Raw genomic sequence first — 24,540 nt, 5'->3', positions numbered from 1 at the left:
TGGAGAAACTGAGACCTTTGTGCACTGTTGGTGGGAATGTAAAGTGGTCTAGCTGCTGTATAAAATAGTATGGTGGTTCCTGAAAAAATTAACAGATTTATCATCTGACCCAGCAGTTCTGCTTCTGGTTATATACCCAGAAGAACTGAAAGTAGCAACTCCAAGGGATATTTGTACACCATTTTAATAGTATTATTCACAATAGCCAAAAAGTAGAAGCAACCCAGAAGTCCATCAGCAGATGAATGGATAAGATATGGTCCATACATACAATGGACTATTATTCAGCCTAAAAATAAAAGGGAATTCTGACATGTTGCAACAAGGATGAACTTTGAAGACATTATGCTAAGTGAAAGAAGACACTCACAAAAAGACAAATAGTGTATGATTTTACTCGTGTGATGCACTTAGAACAGTCAGATCCACAGAGGCAAAAGGTAGAACTGTGGTGGCCAGGAAGACTGGAAAATTACTATCTAATGGGTACAGGGTTTCAGCTCCGTAGGTGAATGGTTGTGCTTTTACAGTGACGTGAATGTACTTCATGTCCCTGAACTGTACACTGGAAAATAGTTAAATGGTAAATTCTATGCTTATTTTCATCACAATTAAAACATTTTTTTAAAATGGAAAGTTTGGAGTTGAAAAGTACAGTAACCAAAATGGAAAACTCATCCAGGGGCTCCACAGTAGATTTGCATTTTCAGAAGAAAGAGGCAGCAAATTTGAAGACAGGGTGATAGAAGTTACGTAGTCTGAAGAACAGAGGAAAAAAGGAATGAGGGAAAATGAACAGAGTCTCAGAAAAATATGAAGTGCCCCAGCCGGAATATCAGAAGAAGAAGAGAGAGAAAGGACAGAAAAAAACTGTCAAAGAAGTCATGGCTGACAACTCCCCAAAGCTGATGAGAGACCCTCATCTGCACTCAAAGTGCTTAACAAATGCCAGTTAGGATGAACACAAAGAGATCCACACCCAGACATGTTACAGTCAAATGTTGAAAGATGAAGAGAAAACGGGAACGCAGAGAGGCAGCCGTGACTCGTGGTGCCTGAGGGAAGCCCGGGGATGCTCACAGCAGTGGAGGCCAGCCGGCAGTGAGAGGACCAGTGAAAGTGCTAAGAGAATCCTGTATCCTGGAGAGCTGTCTTTCTAAATAGGAGCAGTCCCAAGAAAGGAAGAGCTGGGAGAATGCTGTGCTGGCAGGTCCACCTTACAAGAAATACTTAAATGAGTTCCGTTCAGTAGGCTGAGAGGAAGTGACACAAGACAGCAATTGGAATACACGCAGGAGCTCCAGTAAAGGTGATGAAGTAGGTGATGATAAAAGACAATATATTTCTTTCTATTCTAACTGATTTCAAACATCACAGAAGAGCAGCTTGTATCTGGTGGCTTTCTGGTTATTATAAGAAAGCTCCTTATGTTCATGTAGAAGCACCTTCCTAGCTCTAAGTTTTCTAAAAGAAACAGACGAAGGGAGCTAGTGACTTGCCCTGGAAAGTTTCTGTCTTAATCATACATGAGGAATGAAGCAACAGGAGCACTCTCAGAATTGGGAAATAATTTTCAAAGAAATCTCATAAACTGTCTTTTTTTTTAAGCTTCTGTCTCCATGGGTTTTTGGTGATATCAAGAAAATGCTTATGGTTTCTTAACTTAGTTGTGTTGTTGAGTCACTAAGTTGTGTCTGACTCTGAATTGTAGCCTGCCAGACTCCTCTGTCCATCGAATTTCCCAGGCAAGGATACTGGAGTGGGTAGTCATTTCATTTTCCAGCGGATCTTCCCAACCCAGGCATCGAACCCATGTGTCCTGCTTTGGTGGGTGGATTCTTTACCGCTGAGCCACCAGGAAAGCCCCTCTAAATTTAGTAACAAGACTTTAATTTCATAGTCTCAGAGGTATGAAGAACTGCTAAATTTTCACCTGACTTACCAACCAAATTTATGGACTCACTGCCTTGTTTAGGCTGCTTTACATTACTATTTTGCACTTATTGGTGGAATTGAATCAAGTTCGAGGCCTTCTGATGAGGTATTTCAGAGACTTGAATGGACTTTGCTTCCTCACAGGGAGAAAAAGTCCAACTAAGTCATTTTAATATTTATTTATTTGTCCTCTCTTGCTTCTGCCTAAGAACTATTGCTTAAGAACCTTTGGGATTAAAATAAGAAATACCGGGCTATAAACTGAGCATGGATAATAGTGAAGATAATAATCTTCCTCTATCAACTCTTCCATTTATATTAATGGAATATTCCAGTAATAGAAATAATACGGAGTGGTAGCAAGAATCAATGTTTTTATATGTATCATTCACATTTTTATTGAACTTCCGTTATACTCGGAACAAAATTGGCAAATAAATATGTAAGTATCAAGATGTCTATTTATATACATAGTTCCATTTTGAACTGTGGCTGAAAGGAAAGTATTTCCCTAATATAGCTCCTGGGACTTGGCCAAGCAGCCCAACACTTCAGGGCACAGAATAGGAACAAGTGATCCTTAGGTTTGCCAGTTGATAGAAAAGATATTAAGTGATTTGCTCCTGAAAGCGAATCTGTTTTTGGTTACAAGTAAAGAAAAACAAGTTACCTAGACTATTTGGCGGGAATCTGTGTCTATGGTACATACAGAAAGGGAAAGATATTCAGAGGCCATTTCTGTCTGGGAGTGGGCATAGATACATAAGGCTCAGCTGTTCTTGTCCTTGGGTTTCAAGCCACATTGCACCTAAAACACTATGGCAAGGTGGTCACAACCTATTTTTCAAATCTCCACTGCAGATAATTCCACATTTCCAGTGGGAGCTCATTTCACTGTGAGGCAACCCATTGAGTTACAAAGTTTTCTCCTCCTGTCTGAGTGTAGCTTTTCTTATTAACGATGAAAGACTGCTGTATCTCCAATTAGATGAAGAGGGACTGATAATGTATTTTCCCTCCCATGGATGGAGGAGCCTGGTAGGCTGCAGTCCGTGGGGTCACTAGGAGTTGGACATGACTGAGCAACTTGACTTTCACTTTTCACTGTCATGCATTGGAGAAGGAAATGGCAACCCACTCCAGTGTTCTTGCCTGGAGAATCCCAGGGATGGGGGAGCCTGGTGGGCTGCCATCTATGGGGTCACACAGAGTCGGACACAAGTAAAGCAATTTAGCAGCAACTTGCTCCTTGGAAAAAAAGCTATGACCAACCTAGAAAGCATAGTAAAAAGCAGAGACATTACTTTGCCAATAAAGGTTCGTCCAGTCAAAGCTATGGTTTTTCCAGTAGTCATGTATGGATGTGAGAGTTGAACCATAAAGAAAGCTGAGCACCAAAGAGTTGATGCTTTTGAACTGTGGTGTTGGAGAAGACTCTTGAGAGTCCCTTGGACTGCAAGGAGATCCAACCAGTCCATCCTAAAGGAGATCAGTCCTGGGTGTTCATTGGAAGGACTGATGCTGAAACTGAAACTGCAATCCTTTGGCCACCTGATGCGAAGAACAGACTCATTGGAAAAGACCCTGATTCTGGGAAAGATTGAAGGCAGGAGGAGACGGGGACAACAGAGGATAAGATGGTTGGATGGTATCACCAACTCGATGGACATGAGTTTGAGCAAGCTTGGGGAGCTGGTGATGGATAGGGAAGCCTGGCATGCTGCAGCCCATGGGGTCTCAATGAGTCAGACACGACTGAGCAACTGAAATGAGCCTTTACATGGACTCACTGAATTATCCATTTAAAGTGGAAACAACAGATAAAAGCTTTCTTTAACCCATCATTCAGTCAGTCAAATCCCATTTGAACGCCACAAGGCACTCACACTTATACCTCCTGAGGCGATCTTTCAGTATTTCAGAAATATTTTTCACGTAAGTCATGTAGGACCTCCTAGATCTTTCCTTCTTTAGGCCAGATCATCTCAACTCCTTTAACTCTCTCTCATTTGAATGAATTTTGCTTTTATTTCTTTATCCTTTAGAAAAAACATATTCTTATTTACTAGATTTAGCCAGTGCCTTCCCAGAGCGCAAAAGGCTGTGTGGAAAACATCTAAATAACACAAATGCTTTATGAGCCCAGAAGAAATCTAAATGTCAGAATGACAGGAATGCAGAGGGAGACCGACTGCACCAGTAATGAGGGCTGAGCCCACAGGCTCTGCGGTGGGAACTGCAGCTGGGAGACGAGAAGAGGTAGGTTCACGTTCCATAAACTCACGAAGGTCGCTGACTGCACGGCTCGAGAGAGGGTCAGAGGTTTCCACCCGCTCTCCCCACAGGACAATCCTGTGGTTCATGGTTCCAGGCTAAACTGCCTCTTCGCAGTCCTGTGGTCTCTGGACGATGTGCAGGACTCAAGACGTCATCGGACCTTGAGAACGTTCCAGGATGCAGGCTCTGCAGCATTCCTGGTTATCCGCTGTCTTCATCACCCTCTCATCTTTCCCCATCGACTTTGCCCTCCCGTTCCCTGCAGGGGCCAGGACTTCAAGGCATCCCAGCTCCAGGGCAGGAGCCAGTGTCACTGAGAAGTTCTGATGGATGCCTCCCCAGGGCATCACTTCCGCTGCTTTCCTCGGGGCACCTCCTGTGCAGTGAGTGGGTCATCACAACCTGCACGTCCAGCGAGGACAGTCACATCTTCAAAAGGACCAAAATCAGACTAGACAACTTCTAAAGTCCCTGGGTATTCGTTGGAAGGACTGATATTGAAGCCGAAACTCTTAATACTTTGGCCACCTGGTGCGAAGAGCTGACTCATTTGAAAAGACCCTGATGCTGGGAAAGATTGAGAGCAGGAAGAGAAGGGGGCGACAGAGGATGAGATGGTTGGATGGCATCACCGACTCAATGGACGTGAGTTGGGTAAACTCCAGGAGTTGGTGATGAACAGGGAGGCCTGACATGCTGCGGTTCATGGGGTCGCAAGAGTCGGACACGACTGAGTGAACTGAACTGAACTGAACTGAAAGTCCCTTCAGACTGAAATGTTCTCTACGTCTGTGAACCAAGATAGGGTAAAAGAGTTAATCATACAGGTTGTTTCTTGTAGACATTACCCTCAAATACTGTGAAGTACTTGGACTGTCAGGACAGTTTCTTATTCTTATTCAGTCCTGGCGGCCAGAACCTCCAGAGACTCATCAGGAAGGTGAGGGAAGAAACCAGAGAGGGAGCAGGTGTGACCAAGGAGGGACCTTCAGACTCCCGCACACGGGAGGCCCCAAACCACACAGAGACCCATGCCCCCAGGGCTCAGACAGGAGCAGAGAGACAGCCTTGAGAGTGAGAAAGAGAAATCAGGAGAACAGAACTGTTCAGTGCAGCTCAAGTTGTGGGTTGTAAGGAAGAAAGAAATCTCCGAGAGGCCGAGAACAGGCTGATTCATATGAATCATCTTGATTCATATGAAATTTCATTTTCATATGAAATTCATTTTGTTTACTAGGAAAAACTAAGCTTATTTTGGTGTTACATTCCTAACTTAGGGGGAAAAAATGTACTTTTCTTTGTGGTGTTTTGTAGGCATTTTTTTCAATAATACAAGTAGTAATTGCTCCTGGTAGAAAATTTTAGTAATATGAAAAAGTGTAAAGAACACCCGGAGAGAGTCACTCTAAACTTGGGCCTGTTTCTTTCATCCCATGACTGCTGCATTCTTCAACACAGCTGCAGGATGGCCTCAGCCATTTTGTGAACTCCTTTTTCACTCAGCATTATCAGTATGTTCCGTTGTCATGTAAAGCTCTCACGTTACACCATTTCAGTGACTACATAAAGCTTCATCTTTAGAAGTCACCCATGTTTCCTCAGCCATGCTCCTGTCTGGCTGAGGAGAGGTAGGTGGTTTCCTCTTTTCTCACGATGATAATAGATGACAGCAGAATAAACATCTTTGTACATGAGTGTTTATTAACATTTCACATTATTGGTTTTCTTAGCTGTTGAGAGTCGCGTCATAAAGAACACCCGTTCCCCACCTGCCTCCTCCTCGTTCCCGGTAGAGGACCTGGCTGGCCCTGCCTCTGGCCCAGCCTGGCAAGTGTACGAGCACCGTTCCACATACGAAAATAAACACTGTCCCTCGGAACTGTGTAAATCACTCTGACTGTACTTATGGGGGATGACATTACAGGACTGACTTCAGAATTTGCTGTTGAAGTTGCAAACAAGGTGACACTTTTATCGTCTCGTCCGCTCGTTTACCGTAACCGACCTCCCGGAAACTGGGACACGAGGTGTCCACGAATTTATAGACATCACGCATCTCCAGCCCATGGCCCTCCACAGATGTGATTTACAGCCAAAACGCCTTGTATTTGCCCTGACCTCAAATGCTCATGAAATGCCCTGACCTCTGGCTCCTGTGGAAGTGATGGAGACTTGTCTCCACGGGAAGACCCGTGCTGTTTTCTCTGGAGAAGCACTCGATGCCCATCCTGAAGGGCGGTCAGTGGGCAGTCCCAGCGGTGGGCCTTCCTCTCTCATCTCTGACCTCAGAAAAGCTGTGTCTGAGTCCCTCTCTGGAGGACTTCCCTGTGATACAGCCCCTCCTCTGGTCTTGTTAGCTGTTTGCTTCTCGATGACCCTGTTGGGAGCAGGGGTGACAGCTTGCCCCTGACCCTGGTCGCACTGGCTGGTCACACTGTGTCTAGCTGGAATGTTCCTTCTTTCCTCGCTGCTCTTTCTTTCTTTTTTTTTTTTTTAACTGTTTAGCTTTTATACTTCATCCCAGCTGGACAGTGTGGCGGGAAGAGAAAATACCAAATCTGACTTGTATTGTTTCCCCCCCCACCAAGCTCTGTTGAGGTGTAATTGATAAAGTGGTAAGATTATCATTTAAAAATTACAATATGAAGTGTACCCTGTGATGATTTTATATGTTTTTATACATATATATTGCAAAAGAATTCTCCCCATCTAGTTAATTAACGCATCTATCACCACACTGCATTTATATATTCCAATGTTATTTTCTAAGCAGCTTTACCGAAGCATAATTTATGTACAGGTAAGCCCACCAGTTGTCAGGGTACAGTTGCATAAGTTTTGACACATATGCGTAGTAATAGCAACTACTCTTGAGAGGACATAGAGTCTCCTGTGCAGACGTGTGTTTCCGTTTCTCTCAGGTCAGTGCTCCTCAGAACGGGACTGCTGGCTTGCACAGTAGGCATACGCTTTAGGGTATGAGAAACCCCAGAGTTATTTTCCAGAATGGCTTTCCCATTTGGTGCGGATGTTTTTTCCGAGCACTTGTTTGAGTTCTTTTCTCTCTAACCCCTTCACCTCCGTCCACCCGGACACGAAGCTGCTGAGCCTTACGGTGTGTGTCAGTCTTTAGGCAAAGACGAGGCCAGAGTTTGTGCAGCAGGAAGAAGAGCATCCCTCAAGGGAGGCAGGGCCGTGTGAGTGAGGAAGACCCTCCCGAAGGATTTTGGACCCTGTGACTGCCCCGATAACCAATAACTTCAGGTTGCTTAAAGCCAACCACGACTCGCAAACACTTTGAAAGAAATGGATTTGACCCTGACAATAATTCCAAAAAGTCCACGTGTTTTTACTTCCCCCCCCCTTTACAGATGATGAAACAAGACTTATCTGTGGTACTAACATCTCGGGTTAGTAGCGGGGCCAGGCTCGGGCCTCAGGTTTCCTGCCCATCACCCAGGGCTTTCTCTGCCGGTGACAACAGGTTCCCCACGTGTGGACCCCCCGTGCTGAGCTGGGACCTCGCACACTGCTTCACCAACGGGGCGTGGACATGAGTTGCCCAGGGCAGCTGTAGACTGGGGTGGACCCGGGGTGACCTGTCCTGGGCTTGTCCCCTTCTCCAGGTGGGAGAAACAGGGGCTCCTCTTTAATAGTAGAGAGAAAGGGAGGGGGCAAGGACACTCAGGGCTGGGCCGACGTCCTGGCCTCTTCTGTTCCACTTTGCATCACTCACTTTGCACGTCTTCGGTCGCTGTTACCAGGCTGTGTGTCCGTGCTCCATCCCCTGCATCCCCCGCCTCCGTCCCCCTGTTCCAGGTGGTCCCTACCTTCTGACGTCATTTTCTTCCCCTTCTCTCTCCGTCCTCCCTCCTCATCCGCTCTGCCCCTCTCCTCTCCCCGCCTCCATCAGGATAGCACCCGTCTGCCTGTCTCCAGGTGTCTGCTCGCAGTGCTGGGTGGCTTATCTGGGAACGGGCCCTTTAAAAGGGAGTTGAGACCTGTTTCAGACCCTTCCTAGTAATACTTCAGTTTTTCATCATTTGTGTGAAAACATGAAGTTCAGTGTTTTCTATCTTAAATATACTGTTACTTTTTGAACTATTTTTTGCCTTTTAGAAAGAAAGTGAAGTCTCTCAGTCCTGTCCAACTCTTTGCAACCCCATGGACTGTAGCCTATCAGGCTACATGGAATTTTCCAGGCAAGAGTACCGGAGTGGGTTGCCATTTCCTTCTCCAGGGAATCTTCCCAACCCAGGGATGGAACCTGGGTCTCCCACTTTGCAGGCAGACGCTTTACAACCTGCGCTACCAGGGAACCTTTTAAGCGTGTAAAGTCAATGAGCTACTCAAGAAGAATGTTAACAGGGACTCTTAATGACACGGTCTGCGTCCTAAATGGTGAAAAACAATGTTTGTGCCTGCTGCATCGTTTTCTGCAAGATTCCAAAAGTGAAATCTTCCATCCTGTTGAAATATCACCAGGGAAAAGACCCGTCATCGTTACACCTTACCCGTCAGGCTCACCCACAGGTAGCAGGTTACTGGGTTTACATCCTCCCCCGGCGTTTTGACCTAAGTGTCAGAACTCCCAATGCAGTGCGGGCTGCCGGGAAAGCAGGCTTTTCATTTTCAGAGAGTTGTGTGTGTGAGGTACCTGGGGCCTCAGGAAAGGAGTTGGGAAATTACTTCAGAGCCCCAGGTTTTCTGCATGGGGACCTGGCTCCTTCCTGTCGCCTGTTGGCAGGAAGGCCTGGCCTGGGTGCGGCCGTGAGCCTTCGGAAAAGGTCCTCACGGGCCGGAATGACACAGGGGATCCTGTCCTGGTATTTGCTTCTGAATTGAGCCGGAGGATGGAGGCAACTGTTAGTTGTGACTCAGCTCATGTCAGTAAATAAGATTAAGCCTCAACAAGTAGGACCATGCCCTACTGAGGCTGTTTCCTAGCAGACCCAGGAAATAAGACCTTTTATAGATTTATTGAATTCCTTTGGCATCACAGGGGCAGGAGAAGGACTTGGGTGAAATGTGACGCTAGCTCAGCCAGCTGTCCTTCAAGATCAGAAGTGTTTTTTTTTTAAAAAGCTGAATTCGAGATTGGCAGGTGAACTGATGGAAATAGGTGTGTACTTGGGGAAAAGCCGGAGTTCATCTTTGGGATTCTTTTCTGCGTGAGTCTGGGTCCTCGAACAGCCCACAGCCCGCCGCTGTGAACCTGCTTGTCTAGGGTGGGTAGGTGCCGACTGGGGAGATGGTTAGACCCCAGACCGGCGGGGATTGGAGGGTCCTAGAGCAGACCTTTGCTGGGAGGGTCAAGGGTCTCCTGGGGTGTCACCGTTGGCAGCATTTCAGAGCAGGACCCCCCCTGTCCAGGCTTCTCTGCGCACCGAAGTTTATTAAATGCCACAACTCAGCAACATTCCTGTTCTTAAGCAGTGTACAAACCTGACTAGAAATATTCTGAGAATGTTTGTTTTCACGCTTCTGTAAACATTCCAATTCCCAGGGTGGGGAGGGGGGTGTTGGGGAGAGTTGAGTCAACGCTGACAGAAAAAGAGTCTGGAAGCCTCCACGCAGGAGCCCTGGGGGCGTGGCTCAGAGCCTAAGGCCCAGGCACCAGGCCTCACCAGGGTGAGCTGAAACTCCGGCTCACCGGGGAAAGGCAGGCTCTTGTGAACATGACCCGTCTGGGACACAGACCTTACAAAACTCTCAGTATTTCTTGCAGGAGTTCGAACTTTTAAGGGCTCTGCCCCTGCAATGCAAGAGGTCCGGGGCATCTTAAAACCGACGAACGTCTTGTAACCCTAGGTCTGTGAGCCCGGCCATTTAGGGGTTTTCACACTCGGCCAAGGGGAGAGAAGAGGAATGCTTGGTTCCAGCCCACCTCCTGTCATGTCCTGACACTTCTCAGAAAAGCTCTTGGAGGAGCGGTAGGAAGAACAAGGCGTTTGCTGGAGGTTTTCTGATCGGCGTCGCCCCGGACTGAGCATCGCCGCTAAGGAAGAGAGAATGCGTTTTCATTGTTGCTCCCACACTCAGAGCCTGTCTGCAGGAGTCCCGTGAATGCACATGTGTTTCCATCCAGTGCCGCCAGTGTCACGGCTAGGCGTCCCCGTCCCAATATCGAGTAAATATTTACCTGTAGTCTTTATTCCAATTTCAGTTTTTATATTTAAATCTTGCACTTCGGGTGAGGTAGGAATTCTCACTTTTTCCTTCCTTCTAGATAGTTAGCAGTTGGCACTTTGGCCCAGCATCATTTATTGACTTACTGAATAAGGTGAATTTCCACCCTGATGTGATCAACGCCCCCCCCCCCCCCCACTTCAAAATTCTACTTTCAGACATGAGCCTCCTGGTCGGGCCTCGGCCACTCTGAATTTGGCCACGTTCTTGACAAGCTGCCGCTTCCATGTTGGTTTTCTGGCCCACCAAGGGCTGTTTCAGCAGTGCGACCCTCTTTTTCAATGCATCCTGTTGTGTAGTTATTTAAGTACTTCATTTTGCCCATGTTGGACAAAAATCAATGAAGAAAATCAAAGTGTTGGTACTTGCAATAGGAAGTAGGCTGGGTAAATATCTCACAAGATGGAAATGATTTGGTCTCTTAAAAGGGGCAGGCCTTTCTCCTCGGCCAGGTGCTTCGGAACTTCGGGGGCTGAGTGTGAAGGAGAAACACAGACGTGATTGTGGAGATCAGCTGTCTAAGGTCACGGGAGTGGGAGAGAGAACCCCTGCTCTGAAAGAGTGCCAGGGTACCACAAAGACTATGAAACCCTCATGAAGCAGAGCCGGCCCGAGGGCCCCGCCTCACCCCGTGTGTATGTCGGTGTCCAGCCGTGAGCTGTGCCCAGACCCTGCCCTGACGCCTACCAACCAAAACAAGCACAGCGCAGATGGGAGAACACCCCTCCCAGTGACTCCTCAGCCCAGCACTCCTGTCTCCATCCCCACTGACGAGCCAGCACTGCGTCCCGGCGGCATCAGCCACCAGAACCCCTCTTTCCGTCCCTTCTCTTCCCCTTGTCAGCACCCCGTCCCCGGCTCAGGACACCCATCTGCACCTGCGCTGTGCAGGGGCCTCGGAGGCAGTCTCCCCACGTCCCCTCCCGCCGGCACCCTGGCCCGCCTCTGCACTGTGGCCAGGGGCCTTGGAGGCAGTCTCCCCACGTCCCTTCCCGCCTGCACCCTGGCCCGACTCTGCACTGTGGCCAGGGGCCTCGGAGGCAGTCTCCCCACATCCCCTCCCGCCTGTACCCTGGCCCACCTCTGCACTGTGGCCAGGGGCCTCCAGGAAGGAGAGCCTGAGCACGCCAGCACCCCTCTAACAGAACCCCCCAGTGTTAGCAGGTGGCCACCAGCAGTGTGGTCCAGCCCAGCCTCCATCTCCCCGGGCTGCCTCTGGTCTCCCCCCTCATGCCACCCCTTCCCAACTGGGAACCGCCTGGAGTGAACCCCCTGGTCCCAGGTTGACCCCCCCATCCTTAGGTGGAAGGGGACCCCCTCCTGCTCGCACAGACCAGGTGCCCCATCTCTGTGCTTGTGAGGCTATGTGTATGATGCAGGCCTCCCCCTTCAGCACCTGTCACACCTGATAGTCTGACGTGTGTCTGTCGATGAGCATCCGTCTCCCGTCCTGGACCACATCCCGTGTCACTCAGCATCTTCCTGGTGACGGGCCCACCAGGGCGCTCAGTAAACAGCATCCGGTACTGTCCTTGTTGGCCGCTGGGCCCCCGACCTGACCGACGAGGCTTCATCTAGAACTATTTGTATTTCAAGGTAGATAACATTGGCCCACACTGGTTTGACTTTGTATTTTCATTTATCGGCTCAGAGTGGTCTTTCCCCACGTCTCCAGAGTCACGTGGGCTACAAAGCTTAGAAAGTGAGAAGGTGGTCTGGGCACACTTCCTGCATTGTCCTGGGCCTGTCACGCTGCCAACACGTGTGGTTGCTGCATTTTGATTATATTTTCTAAAAAGATGGTTCTATATTGATTTGTTTTTATGTATTATTTTAATTTGGAAAGCACGTCAACAACAGTATAGAATTTTGGGAGGAGAGAAAAAATCGATCTCTACTACTGTCTCTGGGTCTTTTATATACCTTTTAACATTGCCACAGTCATAGATAGGTACATAAATTTTGTGTCCTGCTTTTTTCCCTTAAATCACCTTAATGTTGACTGATCGTTATATTTTATATGATGTGGTATATGAGGCTAACTCAGTTCAATAAGCATTTATAGGGATCATTCTCAATGCTGAGAACCGCTAAAGTACACAGACGTGGTACTCTGTATAATAACAGAACACCACAACTCCGAAGCTTTTCATGACATTTTTCCTTCACAGATGTTTTAATTCTGTGACATCACCTCTTCATCCCAGGAAGAAGCCTATGCAAGAGTTTTTTCCTTCATTTATCTAATAGCTTCTTTCTTCACTTACTCAGCAGCTTGATTAGGGCTTATCCCGCGCCAGATGCTAGTCTGTGTGCTGGAGACACAGCTGGGAATCCCCATGCGTGAAGCCAGACAGGAGGGAGTGAATGAATGAATGAGGTGGTCAGTAGAAAAGGCGAACAATTGGGTGAGAGAGAGGGATAGTGGCATGGGGCGGGGGGGTGGCGCTGCTGTTAGACAAGGTCGGGGCCCGCTCTGGTGGTGATGTCTGGGCAGAGAGGGACTTGGAGCAGGCGGTGAGCTGGCGGAGAGGCTGTTTCTGGCCTGGGGACCAGCAGGTGCGAAGGCCCTGAGCTGAGAACGCTGGCGGTTTTCATAGAAGAGGCAGGAGCGAGTGAGGGGAGGAGGTGAGCAGGAGCTGGGCTCAGTGAGCCCAGGCGGGCTTGGGGGATGAGATGAGATCTGGCAGGGGGTGATCTAGGGAGGGATCCCTGGGGAGATCTTGGGGGAGCCCCGGGGAGATCTGGGGAGGAGGAGTTGCAAGGAAATATGGGGGGAGGTCTGAGGAGATATGGGGGAGCCATGAGAATATATGGGGGAGGCCTGGGGAGATCTAGGGGGAGCCCTGGGGTCATATGGGGGAGCCCCAAGCAGATCTGGGGGGAACCCCCAGCAGATCTAGGGGGAGCCCCGGGGACATCTAGGGGGAGCCCCAAGCAGATCTGGGGGGAGCCCCGGGGAGATCTGGGGGATCCCTGGAGATTGGAGCTCCCCCCAAATATTCTCAGCTCCACCATACCTCCTCGGAGCTCCCCCCACATCTCCCTTGGGGCTCCCCCCCCCAGGTTTCCTTGTGACTCCCGCCCCAGATCTCCCTTGTGCTCCCCCCAGATCTCCTTGGGGCTCTCCCCTAGATCTCCCCAGGGCTCTGCAGGGGAACCCTGAGGACATCTGGGGGGGCCCTGGGGAGACCTGGGGGTGATATCCCAGGCTGTGGTCAGGCCTCTGGCTATCCCCAGGTGAGGTGGGAGGCGGCGCATAGTGACTTGCTGTATCCCACGCTCTGACAAGGTGGCTCTGCTCCAGTGTCCCCATCCTGCTGGGAAGCGCCTTCAGCTTCCGTCTCCCCCGTCACCCTCTGGAAGGGTCACTTCGTGCTCACACACAGGTTTGTAAGCTTGGTATGAGGTGTGTATGTGAGCAGGTGCACAAGGAGCCACACCCCACAATGTCCCAGCTACGCTGGGGTAACCCTGCTCCAAGAAGTTAGGCGTGTTCCGTGTATCTGATGAGCTTTGTGACTCTGAATTTCTCATTTCGTTTTCTTTTGCTCCTCTGACAGAATTTTTTCTGTCTAAAATAAAGGCCACATATATTCTTCAAATTGTGTAAAAATGTACCCTAGTAGGACTTCTTGTCAGTCTATAATCATAAAGCATGATCAGCTTCTGAAGTTTTAGAATCAAGCCTTTTTTGGTGATGGCGGTGGTAGAAGTTAGCCTGCTTATAATCTTCCTTGCATTGCTTTATGGTCAGATCTGCCACATGCCTGCGAAAGTGAGGGCCCATGAGTCGTCTCCAGAAGCTTCTTCCTGAAAGAACAGACCATTGTCACCCGTTCCTCGGGGTGACTAATCCCTTTTTTTTTTTTTTTTCTGACACAGGAGGAGCCCTCACAGCTTCCCCAGATCAGGAGGGAAAATATGGAATGTGTTTTACCGCTGACTGAACACAACCCAATGAACTGTCCTGACAGTAGTGTGAAAACCAGCAGTTAGCAGTTTGTGCGGCCCCAACATCACCCGGCACTTTCCAGAGCAGACTCACTGTTCACAGGACCTCTCAGCCTCACACCCTGTAGGACCTCACGCTCGGCCAGTTTCAGAGATTTCCGCACAAGAAAAGCACCCGGCACCCCGCGTCCACAATGGCGATGGACGAGTACCTGTGGATGGTCATCTTGGGTTTTATCATAGCTTTTATCTTGGCGTTTTCTGTGGGTGCCAATGATGTTGCCAATTCGTTTGGTACTGCCGTGGGCTCGGGCGTGGTGACCTTGAGGCAGGCCTGTATCCTGGCTTCCATCTTTGAAACCACCGGCTCGGTGTTGCTGGGGGCCAAAGTCGGAGAGACCATCCGGAAGGGCATCATTGACGTGAACCTGTACAACGACACCGTGGAGACGCTGATGGCCGGGGAGGTCAGTGCCATGGTCGGTAAGTAGCCTCGTCTTCCCGCCCGTGGGAATGTGTCCACTGACCCACTTCTCCACCCGACTTCTGTCATACCCATAAGTGAGACTTTTGCTTTAACCTTTCAAAAGCTGGTTTGATTAGTTTTTTTTTTTTAAATAGGAGTATAGCTGATATACAGTGTTGTGTTATTTTCAGGTGTATAACAAAGTAATTCAGATATATGTGTATGTAATATACATGTATGTGTATATATGTATATGTATATTTTTCAGATTTGTTTCTCATTTATTATATCTTATTTGTGCGTTCTGTATATTATGATTTTGGTCAGTGTTCAAATGTCAAGCAATCACTTCTTTCTTGAATGTATTCAAATAGATTTTGGCTAAGTCAGTGCTTTTCAAAAAGTCCAGAAAAAAAGATATTTATAGCATAGCTCTTTGTCATTTTAAAGCTATTTGAAAGTTCTTAAAGAAAGAACACATTAAAGTGAATATGTTTCAGAGGTTTACTTAGGTTTATTTATAAACCTTGAAGATTTATTTCTGTTTTTTCATATATTTTTCCTTAGTTCCAAGGTGATGTTTTATCATAAAACATGGATGCCAAGAAACAGTATTTATTAGCTTAACTTTTGTATTCTCAATTTAAGTTTTAGAGCAGTTACCAAATGAGTCTTAAGTGCCTATGTTTCAAGAAACATTGGTCTTCTCTGTCACTTGTCATCCTTTTGTTGGTTTTTGTTCGGATTTTCTGATTCCGCCCCTGGGAGCTCCATCTGGTACGCTTGTTTTGTTTTCTGGCTGGAAGACCATTTATACGTCACCTGTTTGCAGTAGGACCTCTTATGGGCAGCGTCAGGGTGCCTGGATGAGAGAGGGGGGTGGAGGGCAGTGAGCTGCACTGGAAGAGGATCGCTGACTGGATGTGTGGTTCCTTCTCTGCCCGCACTGATCTGAGACCTGTAGCAGCATGGGTGCTCCCTCACCAAGCTGAGAGGTTCAGGCAGCAGGGCCTTAGGTGCAGCCGACAAGACCCTCCTCCGCTTGCCTGTCGGTCCAGGTGATGCACAGCAGTGGCGGTTCTGCATGGGCAAGAGGTGAGGGGTGAGAGGGATGTCCTGCCACCTTCTGTTTGCAGCAGGGCACATGCTTTTGTGGGGAGAGCCATGCCTTGGGAGGCCGGATGCTGGTGGACCGAGAACACGGCTCCATCCCACAGGTCCCAAGATTAGTCACCACCAGCACTTCTGTAGCACTGAGGATGTGCAGGTCATTTGCCAGGCTTAGGATGGCCCATCATCTTTTTTGTGACAGCAGGTTAGTCTGAGAAGTAGTTGAGGTCTTTGATTAGAAGCAGACGGAGGTCCTGAGTAAGGAATTAAATACTACTAAGTGACTCAGCAGTGGCCACAAGACTGGAAAAGGTCAGTTTTCATTCCAATCGCAAAGAAAGGCAATGCCAAAGAATGCTCAAACTACCGCACAGTTGCACCCATCTCACACGCTGGCAAAGTAATGCTCAAAATTTTCCAAGCCAGGCTTCAGCAATACGTGAACCATGAACTTCCAGATGTTCAAGCTGGATTTAGAAAAGGCAGAGGAACCAGAGATCAAATTGCCAACATCCGCTGGATCATTGAAAAAGCAAGAGAGTTCCAGAAAACATCTATTTCTGCTTGAGAGTCTTGGACTTCAAAGAGATCCAACCAGTCCATCCTAAGGGAGATCAGTCCTGAGTGTTCATTGGAGGACACGATGTTGAAGCTGAAACTCCAATACTTTGGCCACCTGGTGCAAAGAACTGGCTCATTTGAAAAGACCCTGATGCTGAGAAAGATTGAGGGCAGGGGGAGAAGGGGACGACAGAGGATGAGATGGCTGGATGACATCACTGACTCAGTGGACATGAGTTTGGGTAAACTCCAGGAGTTGGTGATGGACAGGGAGGCCTGGCGTGCTGCAGTCCATGGGGGTTGCAAAGAGTCGGACACGACTGAACTACTGAACCGAAGCGTGGTAGGTTGATCATAGGTGCTCAGAATTCCTCTTCCTCAGCTGCTCATTTTGTGTTTGAAAGATGTAAGGCTCACAATGGATATAACTGATCATTATTTTTAAGAATTAAATATTTACTATCAGTACACAGACTTTGGGCTCAGAGGAGGCCAAGGTGCAGCTTTTTTTGGTTGTCCTGAATCCAGGTTTGTCCGACATCAGCCACCCCCACCTTGCCGCCTAAGTTCAATGACCCCAATGAGATCACAGTTGTGTACCTGACGTGCCCCGGTGGGGAAGTAGGTCCCTTGTCTGCCCTGGCCCCCAAGCTCAGCCCCCTGGGTCTGTCTCTAAAAAAGGATTGGTGATGGCATGGTCAAGGCAACCGGTGATTGGAAGGGTGTGAGGATGACAAAGTGACCATGTAGCGCAGACAGGCCCATGTTGAGGTGGCACCTTTTGCCTCTGCCATGATCATCAGAGCCCTCAAACAGTTGCCAAAAGACAGAAAGAGGCAGGGAAACATAAGCAGAGTGGAAACACCACTTTTGATGAGACTGTCAATGTTGCCCAACAGATGCAGCAGTGGTCTTGGCTGGAGAAGTCTCTGCAACAATTAAAGAGATCTTGGGGACCACCCAGTCTGTGGGCTGCAGTGTTGACAGCCGCCACCCCCACCACCTCATAGGTGACATCAACAGTGGTGTGATGGAGTGCCCAGCTAGTTAAGAATGTCTAAGGAAAATAATTTAATAGAGGGTTGTTTGACAAAGAAAATCATTTATCATAACAGTAATCATAATGATTGAATTTTATTCACCTTCATTGAATATATGCTTCTCATCATAGTCAGGTATAATTGACATTTCCCTTAGAAAAATAACAGTTACTTGTAAAAATCACCCTCAGTAGTGGTGATCAATATGTAAGACATAATCATATCAATCAGACCACACCACCTTACCTGCCTCTGGAGAAATCTGTATGCAGGTCAAAAAGCAACAGTTAGAATCGGACATGGAACAACAGACTGGTTCCAAATAGGAAAGGAGTCCATCAAGGCTGTATATTGTCACCTTGCTTATTTAACTTATATGCAGAGTATATCATGTGAAATGCCAGGCTGGATGAAGCATAAGCTGGAATCAAGATTGCTGGGAGAAGGATTAATAACCTCAGATATGCAGATGACACCATCCTTATGGGAGAAAGTGAAGAACTGAAGAGTCTCTTGATGAAAGTAAAAGAGGAGAGTGAAAAAGTTGGCTTAAACTGAACATTGAAAAAACTGAGATCATGGCATCTGGTCCCATCTCATGGCAAATAGATGAGGAAACAGTGAAAACAGTGACATACTTTATCTTGGGGAGCTCCAAAATCACTGCAGATGGTGACTGCAGCCATGAAATTAAAAGACACTTGCTCCTTGGAAGAAAAGCTATGACCAATCTAGACATCATATTAAAAAGCAGAGACATTACTTTGCCAACAAAGGTTCGTCCAGTCAAAGCTATGTTTTTTCCAGTAGTCATGTATGGATGTGAGAGATGGACCATAAAGAAAGCTGAGCACCAAAGAATTGATGCTTTTGAACTGTGGTGTTGGAGAAGACTCTTGAGAGTCCCTTGGACTGCAGGGAGACCTAACCAGTCCATCCTAAAGGAAATCAGTCCTGAATATTCACTGGAAGGACTGATGCTAAAGCTGAAACTCCAATACATTAGCCACTTGATACGAAGAGCTGACTCATTTGAAAAGACCCTGATGCTGGGAAAGATTGAAGACAGGAGGAGAAGGGGATGACAGAGGATGAGATGGCTGGATGGCATCACCGACTCGATGGGCATGAGTTTGAGTAAACTCCGGGAGTTGGTGATGGACAGGGAGGCCTGGCATGCTGCAGTCCATGGGGTCGCAAAGAGTTGGAGCTACTGAACTGAATCATATCAAGCAGAAATTAAAGTTTTGTCAGTCAGGGTGATGCAGACAAGATATAATGAAAGTAAAGGAGAAATAAAAACATTGCTTAAGTTCAGTCTTTTTAGATTTTTGTTGGCATATAGTTGATTTACAATATAGTGTTTCGGGTGTATACTAAAGTGAGTCAGTTATACGTATATCCTCTCTTTGATAGATTCGTTCCCCATATAGATCGCTACAGGGCATTGAGTAGAGCCGTGCGTGGTCTGGAGTGATGAAGTTCAGCCGTAATAGCAGTTTCTCCTCGTGTTGGATGGGCCCTGTGGGGAGTGGTGGTACTTGTCGAGGAGGTTTGTCGGTGAGGCTGCCCCGGGGCCCCAGGTGGACAGAAGGTCTACGCGCTGAGCTCTTTGTCACCACTGACTTGCTGTGTGGACGGCTTAACTTGTCCAGCTTCGGGGTTTTCCCAACCCTGACCTAGTCTCTCCACTCAAAAAATGAAGGATACTTACTTCCACTAGAATTTAGGTTAACCAAAGCAGTTTGTGGTTTTGCTTGAATAACTTGATTTTGTTTTCTTTGGTTTCTTTCTTTCTTTGTTTCTTTCTTTTTTTTTTTTTTTTTGATGTGTGGTTAGATGAATCTCAAAGCCCATTTTGTTGGGAGTTGGTGAGATGAGAGTTACCTAGACCTTTAAAATTGGTTTCCTTGAACATGAGAATTCTGGGTAGTTTTAAGATGGTGGTATAATTAAGGTTTGGCTGAAATCAAGATGATTCTGTTCAAATGCCGGAATTCTCCAAGTCTTCCTCTCTTAAAGCCAACATCCCTTTCTTTTCCCCTTTTCTCCCCAGTCTTTTTTACTCCATTTTTCCTCTTTTTTTCTTGATAAACTTTGCCCCAAGCCCATGGGTCTCTGTGTTTTCCCATAGCACGATGGTAGCATTGAGTTGATTGGATCGAAGACATTGTTCATGCCAGCCAGGCTTCCCGAACACGGCCTCTCTGGGAACTCTAGCTCAGCCCTAAAGCAGTAGTCAATCCACTTAGTATGCAACCAGCCATGGTTCCCAAAATCCACTGAGAATTCAGAATTCTCCGTCTTTTCACAGCAGTACCGACAGCAGCGTGACCGAGCCATCACCCTGATAGCTGAACCACCCTGAACCACGCTTCCACCCTGAACCACCCTAGGAGGTGCTAAGTCCCCTCTGCCGCCCTGTAATCCACACCTGCTCTGCCCTTCTTTCCTCGTCTGGGAACCCGTAGCCTCAGAGATGCCGTCTTAACCCCCAGTCTCCCCAGGTTTTGTCCTGCACCCTATGTTGCTCAGTCGTGTCCAGCTCTCTGCAACCCCATGGACTGCAGCACAGCAGGCCTCCCGCTCCTTCACTGTCTCCCAGAGTTTGCTCAGATTCATGTCCATTAATCTGGTGAAGCCATCCAACCATCTCATCCTCTGCCACCCTCTTCTCCTTGCACCCCAATCCCACACTTAATCCCTTCCTTCGTGGCGGATCACCTTTATCTTTAGGTTAGACTGTCTCTTTTTCCCACGGTTTTTCTTTTTTCAAATATTTATACTTATGTGTTTATTTGGCTGCACAGGTCTTAGTTGTGGCAGAGAGAGCTTTAGTTGCAGCATGCGAGCTCTTACTTGTGACATGTGGGACCTGGTTCCCTGACCAGGGATGGAACCTGGGCCCCCTGCATTGGGAGCTCAGAGTCTTAGCCACCTCTATGGGAGTCCTTCCCACTATTTTTCTTAATATTAATATACTGCCATTCACCTCCAGGATTCCCCAAGGTTGAAGAGGCCTCTCACCCACTCTCGCCTCACAAGACCCGTGCACACAAGGCTTCAGTCTTCCCCTCCATCCTCCGGTCATTTCTCCCCTCTTTCTCTCAGGCAGCCCCATCCCCCTACCTCCCCTTACAAACCTTCCTATTGTAAAGTCAGCCCAGGGAGAGGAGAGTGGGTTTCAAGACAGAAAACCGCACGGTCTGAGTTCATGTAGGTCAGTTTTTCTCATTCTCATAACATCACTGGGTTACTTTAATTTTTGTGAGACTATCAATCATAAAGGTTGCTTTTTCAGCTCTGGTTCTGTGCTGTGTAACACACTCCCAACTCTGGCTTTATTTTTAAAACAATCCGTCCCCCTAGGAGCCCAGGGCTTAGGTGTCCCAGCTCACAGAACTGTCCGCGGGGGAGCGTGGGCGCTGCCATCCAGCCTGTCACCGGATTGGCAGCCCCAGGCTGGCCCTTCTGCTCCCAGCACACGTTTCAGGGATAGACTCGGGGTCATGGCCTGCTTTGGCTCAAAGGTCGTGGCGCCCAGCGCCCCCAGAGCAGCTGGCAGCCTTGCTGCACAAACTGAGACCTCTTATGAGCCTCCGTAGCACAGATATTTTTGGAGAAAATGCCAGGGGTCTGTTTGAAGGCCCTGCTGCTGCCAAGCAACCAGATTTCCAGAGTTAACGCTTGGGATTAATGACGTGCCCTGTTTATCAGCCCGGCCCTTTGTTCCCCTGCGGTCCTTCATGAGCTTTTCAACAACTGTTTCTGAAAGCGATCTCTCCCCAGCTGATGCTTTTAATACTCCCTGCAAAACCTGATCTGCTTATGAAAATATCTGGAGTGAACTCTGGCCTAGCAAAACACGAAGCCTGGAAGAGGGTGGTGAAGCTGAGGTGAAAGGACACAAAGCCAAAACCCAGGGATCCTCTTGACTCCTGAGAGTTAGCAGGCTTGGAGGGAGCAGGCCGAAAGGGCCTGGCGGCCGGGCAGGGGCTGGGGGTAGGTGCCCAGTGTGGGGTTTGGTATCACAGTTGCTTCTCATGGGAGAGGCAAAAATATGAGAAGCAACGTGGGATTACATTCTTTCTTTCTTTCTTTAATTGAAGTATATTTGACATGACGTTGGTGATACCGGTTTTAGGTGTATGACGCTGATTTTGGGGGGCTGCCCTGGGTCTTTGTTGCTGCTCGGGCTTTTCTCTAATTGCAACGAGTGGGGGCTACTCAGTGGTTGTGGCTCACAGGCGTCTCTTTGCAGTGATTTCTCTTGTTGTGGAGCACAGGCTCCATAGCACTGGCTCAGTAGTTGTGATTCACGGGCCTAGTTTCCCCTCGATATGTGGGATCTTCCCAGACCAGGGTCCAACCTGCGTCCCTGTGTTGGCAGGCAGATTCTTAACCACTGAACTGCCAGGGCTCCCCTGGAGGCTCAGACAGAAAAGAATCCATTTGCAACACGGGAGACCTGGGTTCCATCCCTGGGTTGGGAAGCTACCCTGGAGGAGGGCATGGCAACCCACTCTGGTATTCTTGCCTGGAGAATCCCCATGGACAGAGGAGCTTGGCGGGCTGCCATCCACAGTGTCGCAAAGAGGCGGACACGACTGAGCGACTAAGCACACACGTGGGACCACCAGGGACATCCTAACACCGCAATCTGACGCTGTGTTTTACCCTCTTTTGTACCGATTAGTACACATAGCCTGTATCCAGTCTCCTTATGATGCAACCAGAAGATGTTAACTACAGCAAAATCTTCTCTGAGACACAGCCTTTCTTGTTTCTTCATGTTCATTGGTTCTCAGTGTCCTGCTTGTTCCTGACCACGCTTCATATCAGAACTCACGCATCACCTGCATCCTTGCTTAAACGTGACAGAGGCCACTTGTAGGCTTTTCTTTTCATACTATCAAAGACTTTCGCTTGAATAAATCATCATTATCCCATCCGTGTTGAAAAGTGTTCCTTTGCCTGAAGTTATTTGAGTGGTTTCTTTCGGGACTTTGTTAAGAAACAACCCAGAGACAATTAACCCCAGGTAGGGGTAAGGAAGGAGTGTAATTTGGGTTTTCTTCCTTCTGTGGCGATCTGAGACACTGCACCGTGTACCTGACTTTCTTCCGTCTTTGTTTTTTATCTTCAACCCACAGGCTCAGCTGTCTGGCAGCTCATCGCATCCTTCCTGAGGCTCCCAATCTCGGGGACTCACTGCATCGTCGGGGCCACCATCGGGTTCTCCCTCGTCGCAATTGGTACCCAAGGTGTGCAGTGGATGGAGCTGGTCAAGATTGGTAATTGGCATTTTCTTTTACATATAAGAAGGAAAGTTAACATTTTCTAGAGTAAGTGTTATTAAAAGTTACCATGATGTTTTTTCCTTTAAATGTTCATGTATGCTGATAATACGTTTTCCCTTAAAATTTCTGGTAGCAGAGATGGTGAACTGTCATGCAGTTGTTTTTCTTTAACTCTAGACGCTCTTTATCAAATGCCGCATTGTCATTCAGCTTTGAAAACCAGTGTCTTATCTGCTGTTCACAGGAAGTTAAGAAATTTACCTGGTTGAAATCAGTCTGTAGGCAGAGAAAAACCTGGGGCCCTTGTCCAGGAGTCAGAGTCCCTGGTGATGGGCAAATGCGGAAGTGAGATGCTTACCTCCACTGCATCCAGGAGTCCCCCCGCAGTCTACCTGATGCTTCTTCTGCATTGTGGGCTGCCCGGTGGGGACTGTTTAGAGAGGCCTGACAGCTTGCTTCCTGCCTCTGACTTCTTCAGCTAGAGGAAAATCCATCCAACCCCATAAGTACCCACATGCTCATTGCAAAAAACACAGATCTCTCACCCACCTCCATTGTTTTACGAATCATAGTGGCCTCAGGAACCCCAGCCTGAACAGACCCCTGACCTGCCAGGCAGAACACAAATGGCCAGAGAACTCACCTGATCCCAGGAAACTCAGATGAACTCCCCAGAAACTCACCTGAGATCGTGGGAAGCTTGCCCGAGATCCCCAGCTCCTGAAACGGTGGTTCGATTCCGGCTACACTTTAGAATTACCTGGGAGAGCAATAAAGATATCACTGCCCAGACCCCATTCCACACCTTTGAAATCAGAGTTCTGCAGCTGGAGCCAGAGCGTTAACTGGTTTTTGAAAACTCCCCGCAGATGTTTCTAGTGCGTGACCAGAGGCTTCAGGGTGACCATGTCAGGCTGGCCTTGGAATATGAAAGGGACGGGGCTGCCTTTTCAGTGACCCCCGCAGCTGGCATAGGAAGGGGCTCGGTGGGAATCAGAGGAACCCTCTTCAGAGGCCAGAGCTGGGGTGGCCACGTGCGTGGTGGGCTGGAGGAGTTCGTGCTTGTCTGGGTGGGGTTTGTGTCTGAAGGTGGTGACCCCCGTGTGGAGGTCACTGGGTTTGTTGAGTTCTGAGTTAAGGTGAATAATTCTAGGAATGTTTGTTAATGTAAGTGCTGTATGTTAGTTAACCGCTTTTTATGTAAATAGGACCTGAATGATGTAGAATTTTAACATTCATTAGATTTTCTTTTAATTATTCAGTTGCTTCTTGGTTTATATCTCCACTGTTGTCTGGTTTCATGTCTGGCGTGCTGTTTGTACTGATCAGAATGTTCATCTTAAAAAAGGTAAGCAAGTTTATTATCTTTTTAGTTAAGTTTTAGATCTAAGTTTGGTTCTGCTCAATAAAAATTAATAGTGAGAGGGCTCAGGGGGATAATTATTAAGGCACAGTCCCCGAAGTTGGAATCAGACATTGTGATAAAGCAGGCGGCAGACTCGGTGGGGTGCCCAGGGGCCCCCCGGACCTGCGCTGGAAGCAGCGCAGGTGTCCTGCCCTATGGCTTAGTTCATTGGTCAGCATTCCCGGGCCCTATGCTCACACCTCAAAAAGGAAAGACAATTATTTTGTGACCGGTAAACAGAACAGAATGAGATAGTGTTACGATTTTGAAACTGACCAGCACTAAAAACAACTGGAGAATTTT

The 24,540-nt window shown here is 48.0% G+C and overlaps 1 protein-coding gene and 1 pseudogene across 5 annotated transcripts in view; both read left to right on the top strand.

Moving 5' to 3' along the window:
- Window positions 1-24,540, top strand: part of SLC20A2 (solute carrier family 20 member 2) — a 109,193-nt gene that overhangs the window by 42,717 nt on the left and 41,936 nt on the right. For 4 of the 5 annotated variants that reach the window (XM_070459755.1, XM_070459754.1, XM_020888331.2 and 1 more), the window contains 3 exons: window positions 14,287-14,838; window positions 22,686-22,826; window positions 24,095-24,180. In XM_070459755.1, coding sequence (XP_070315856.1) covers window positions 14,550-14,838; window positions 22,686-22,826; window positions 24,095-24,180 — 516 coding nt within the window. In that variant the 5' untranslated portion in view covers window positions 14,287-14,549. Of the gene's footprint in view, window positions 1-10,081; window positions 10,343-14,286; window positions 14,839-22,685; window positions 22,827-24,094; window positions 24,181-24,540 lie in introns of those variants that run through there. The other variant, XM_070459756.1, reaches the window with a different exon arrangement.
- Window positions 16,003-17,543, top strand: LOC110134061 (large ribosomal subunit protein uL11-like; annotated as a pseudogene).

The sequence above is a fragment of the Odocoileus virginianus genome, chromosome 32, assembly GCF_023699985.2.
Source record: "Odocoileus virginianus isolate 20LAN1187 ecotype Illinois chromosome 32, Ovbor_1.2, whole genome shotgun sequence".
NCBI classification, from domain to species: Eukaryota; Metazoa; Chordata; class Mammalia; order Artiodactyla; family Cervidae; genus Odocoileus; species Odocoileus virginianus.
Note: the sequence above shows the minus strand (reverse complement) of the source record. Positions and strands in the feature narration are given on the sequence as shown.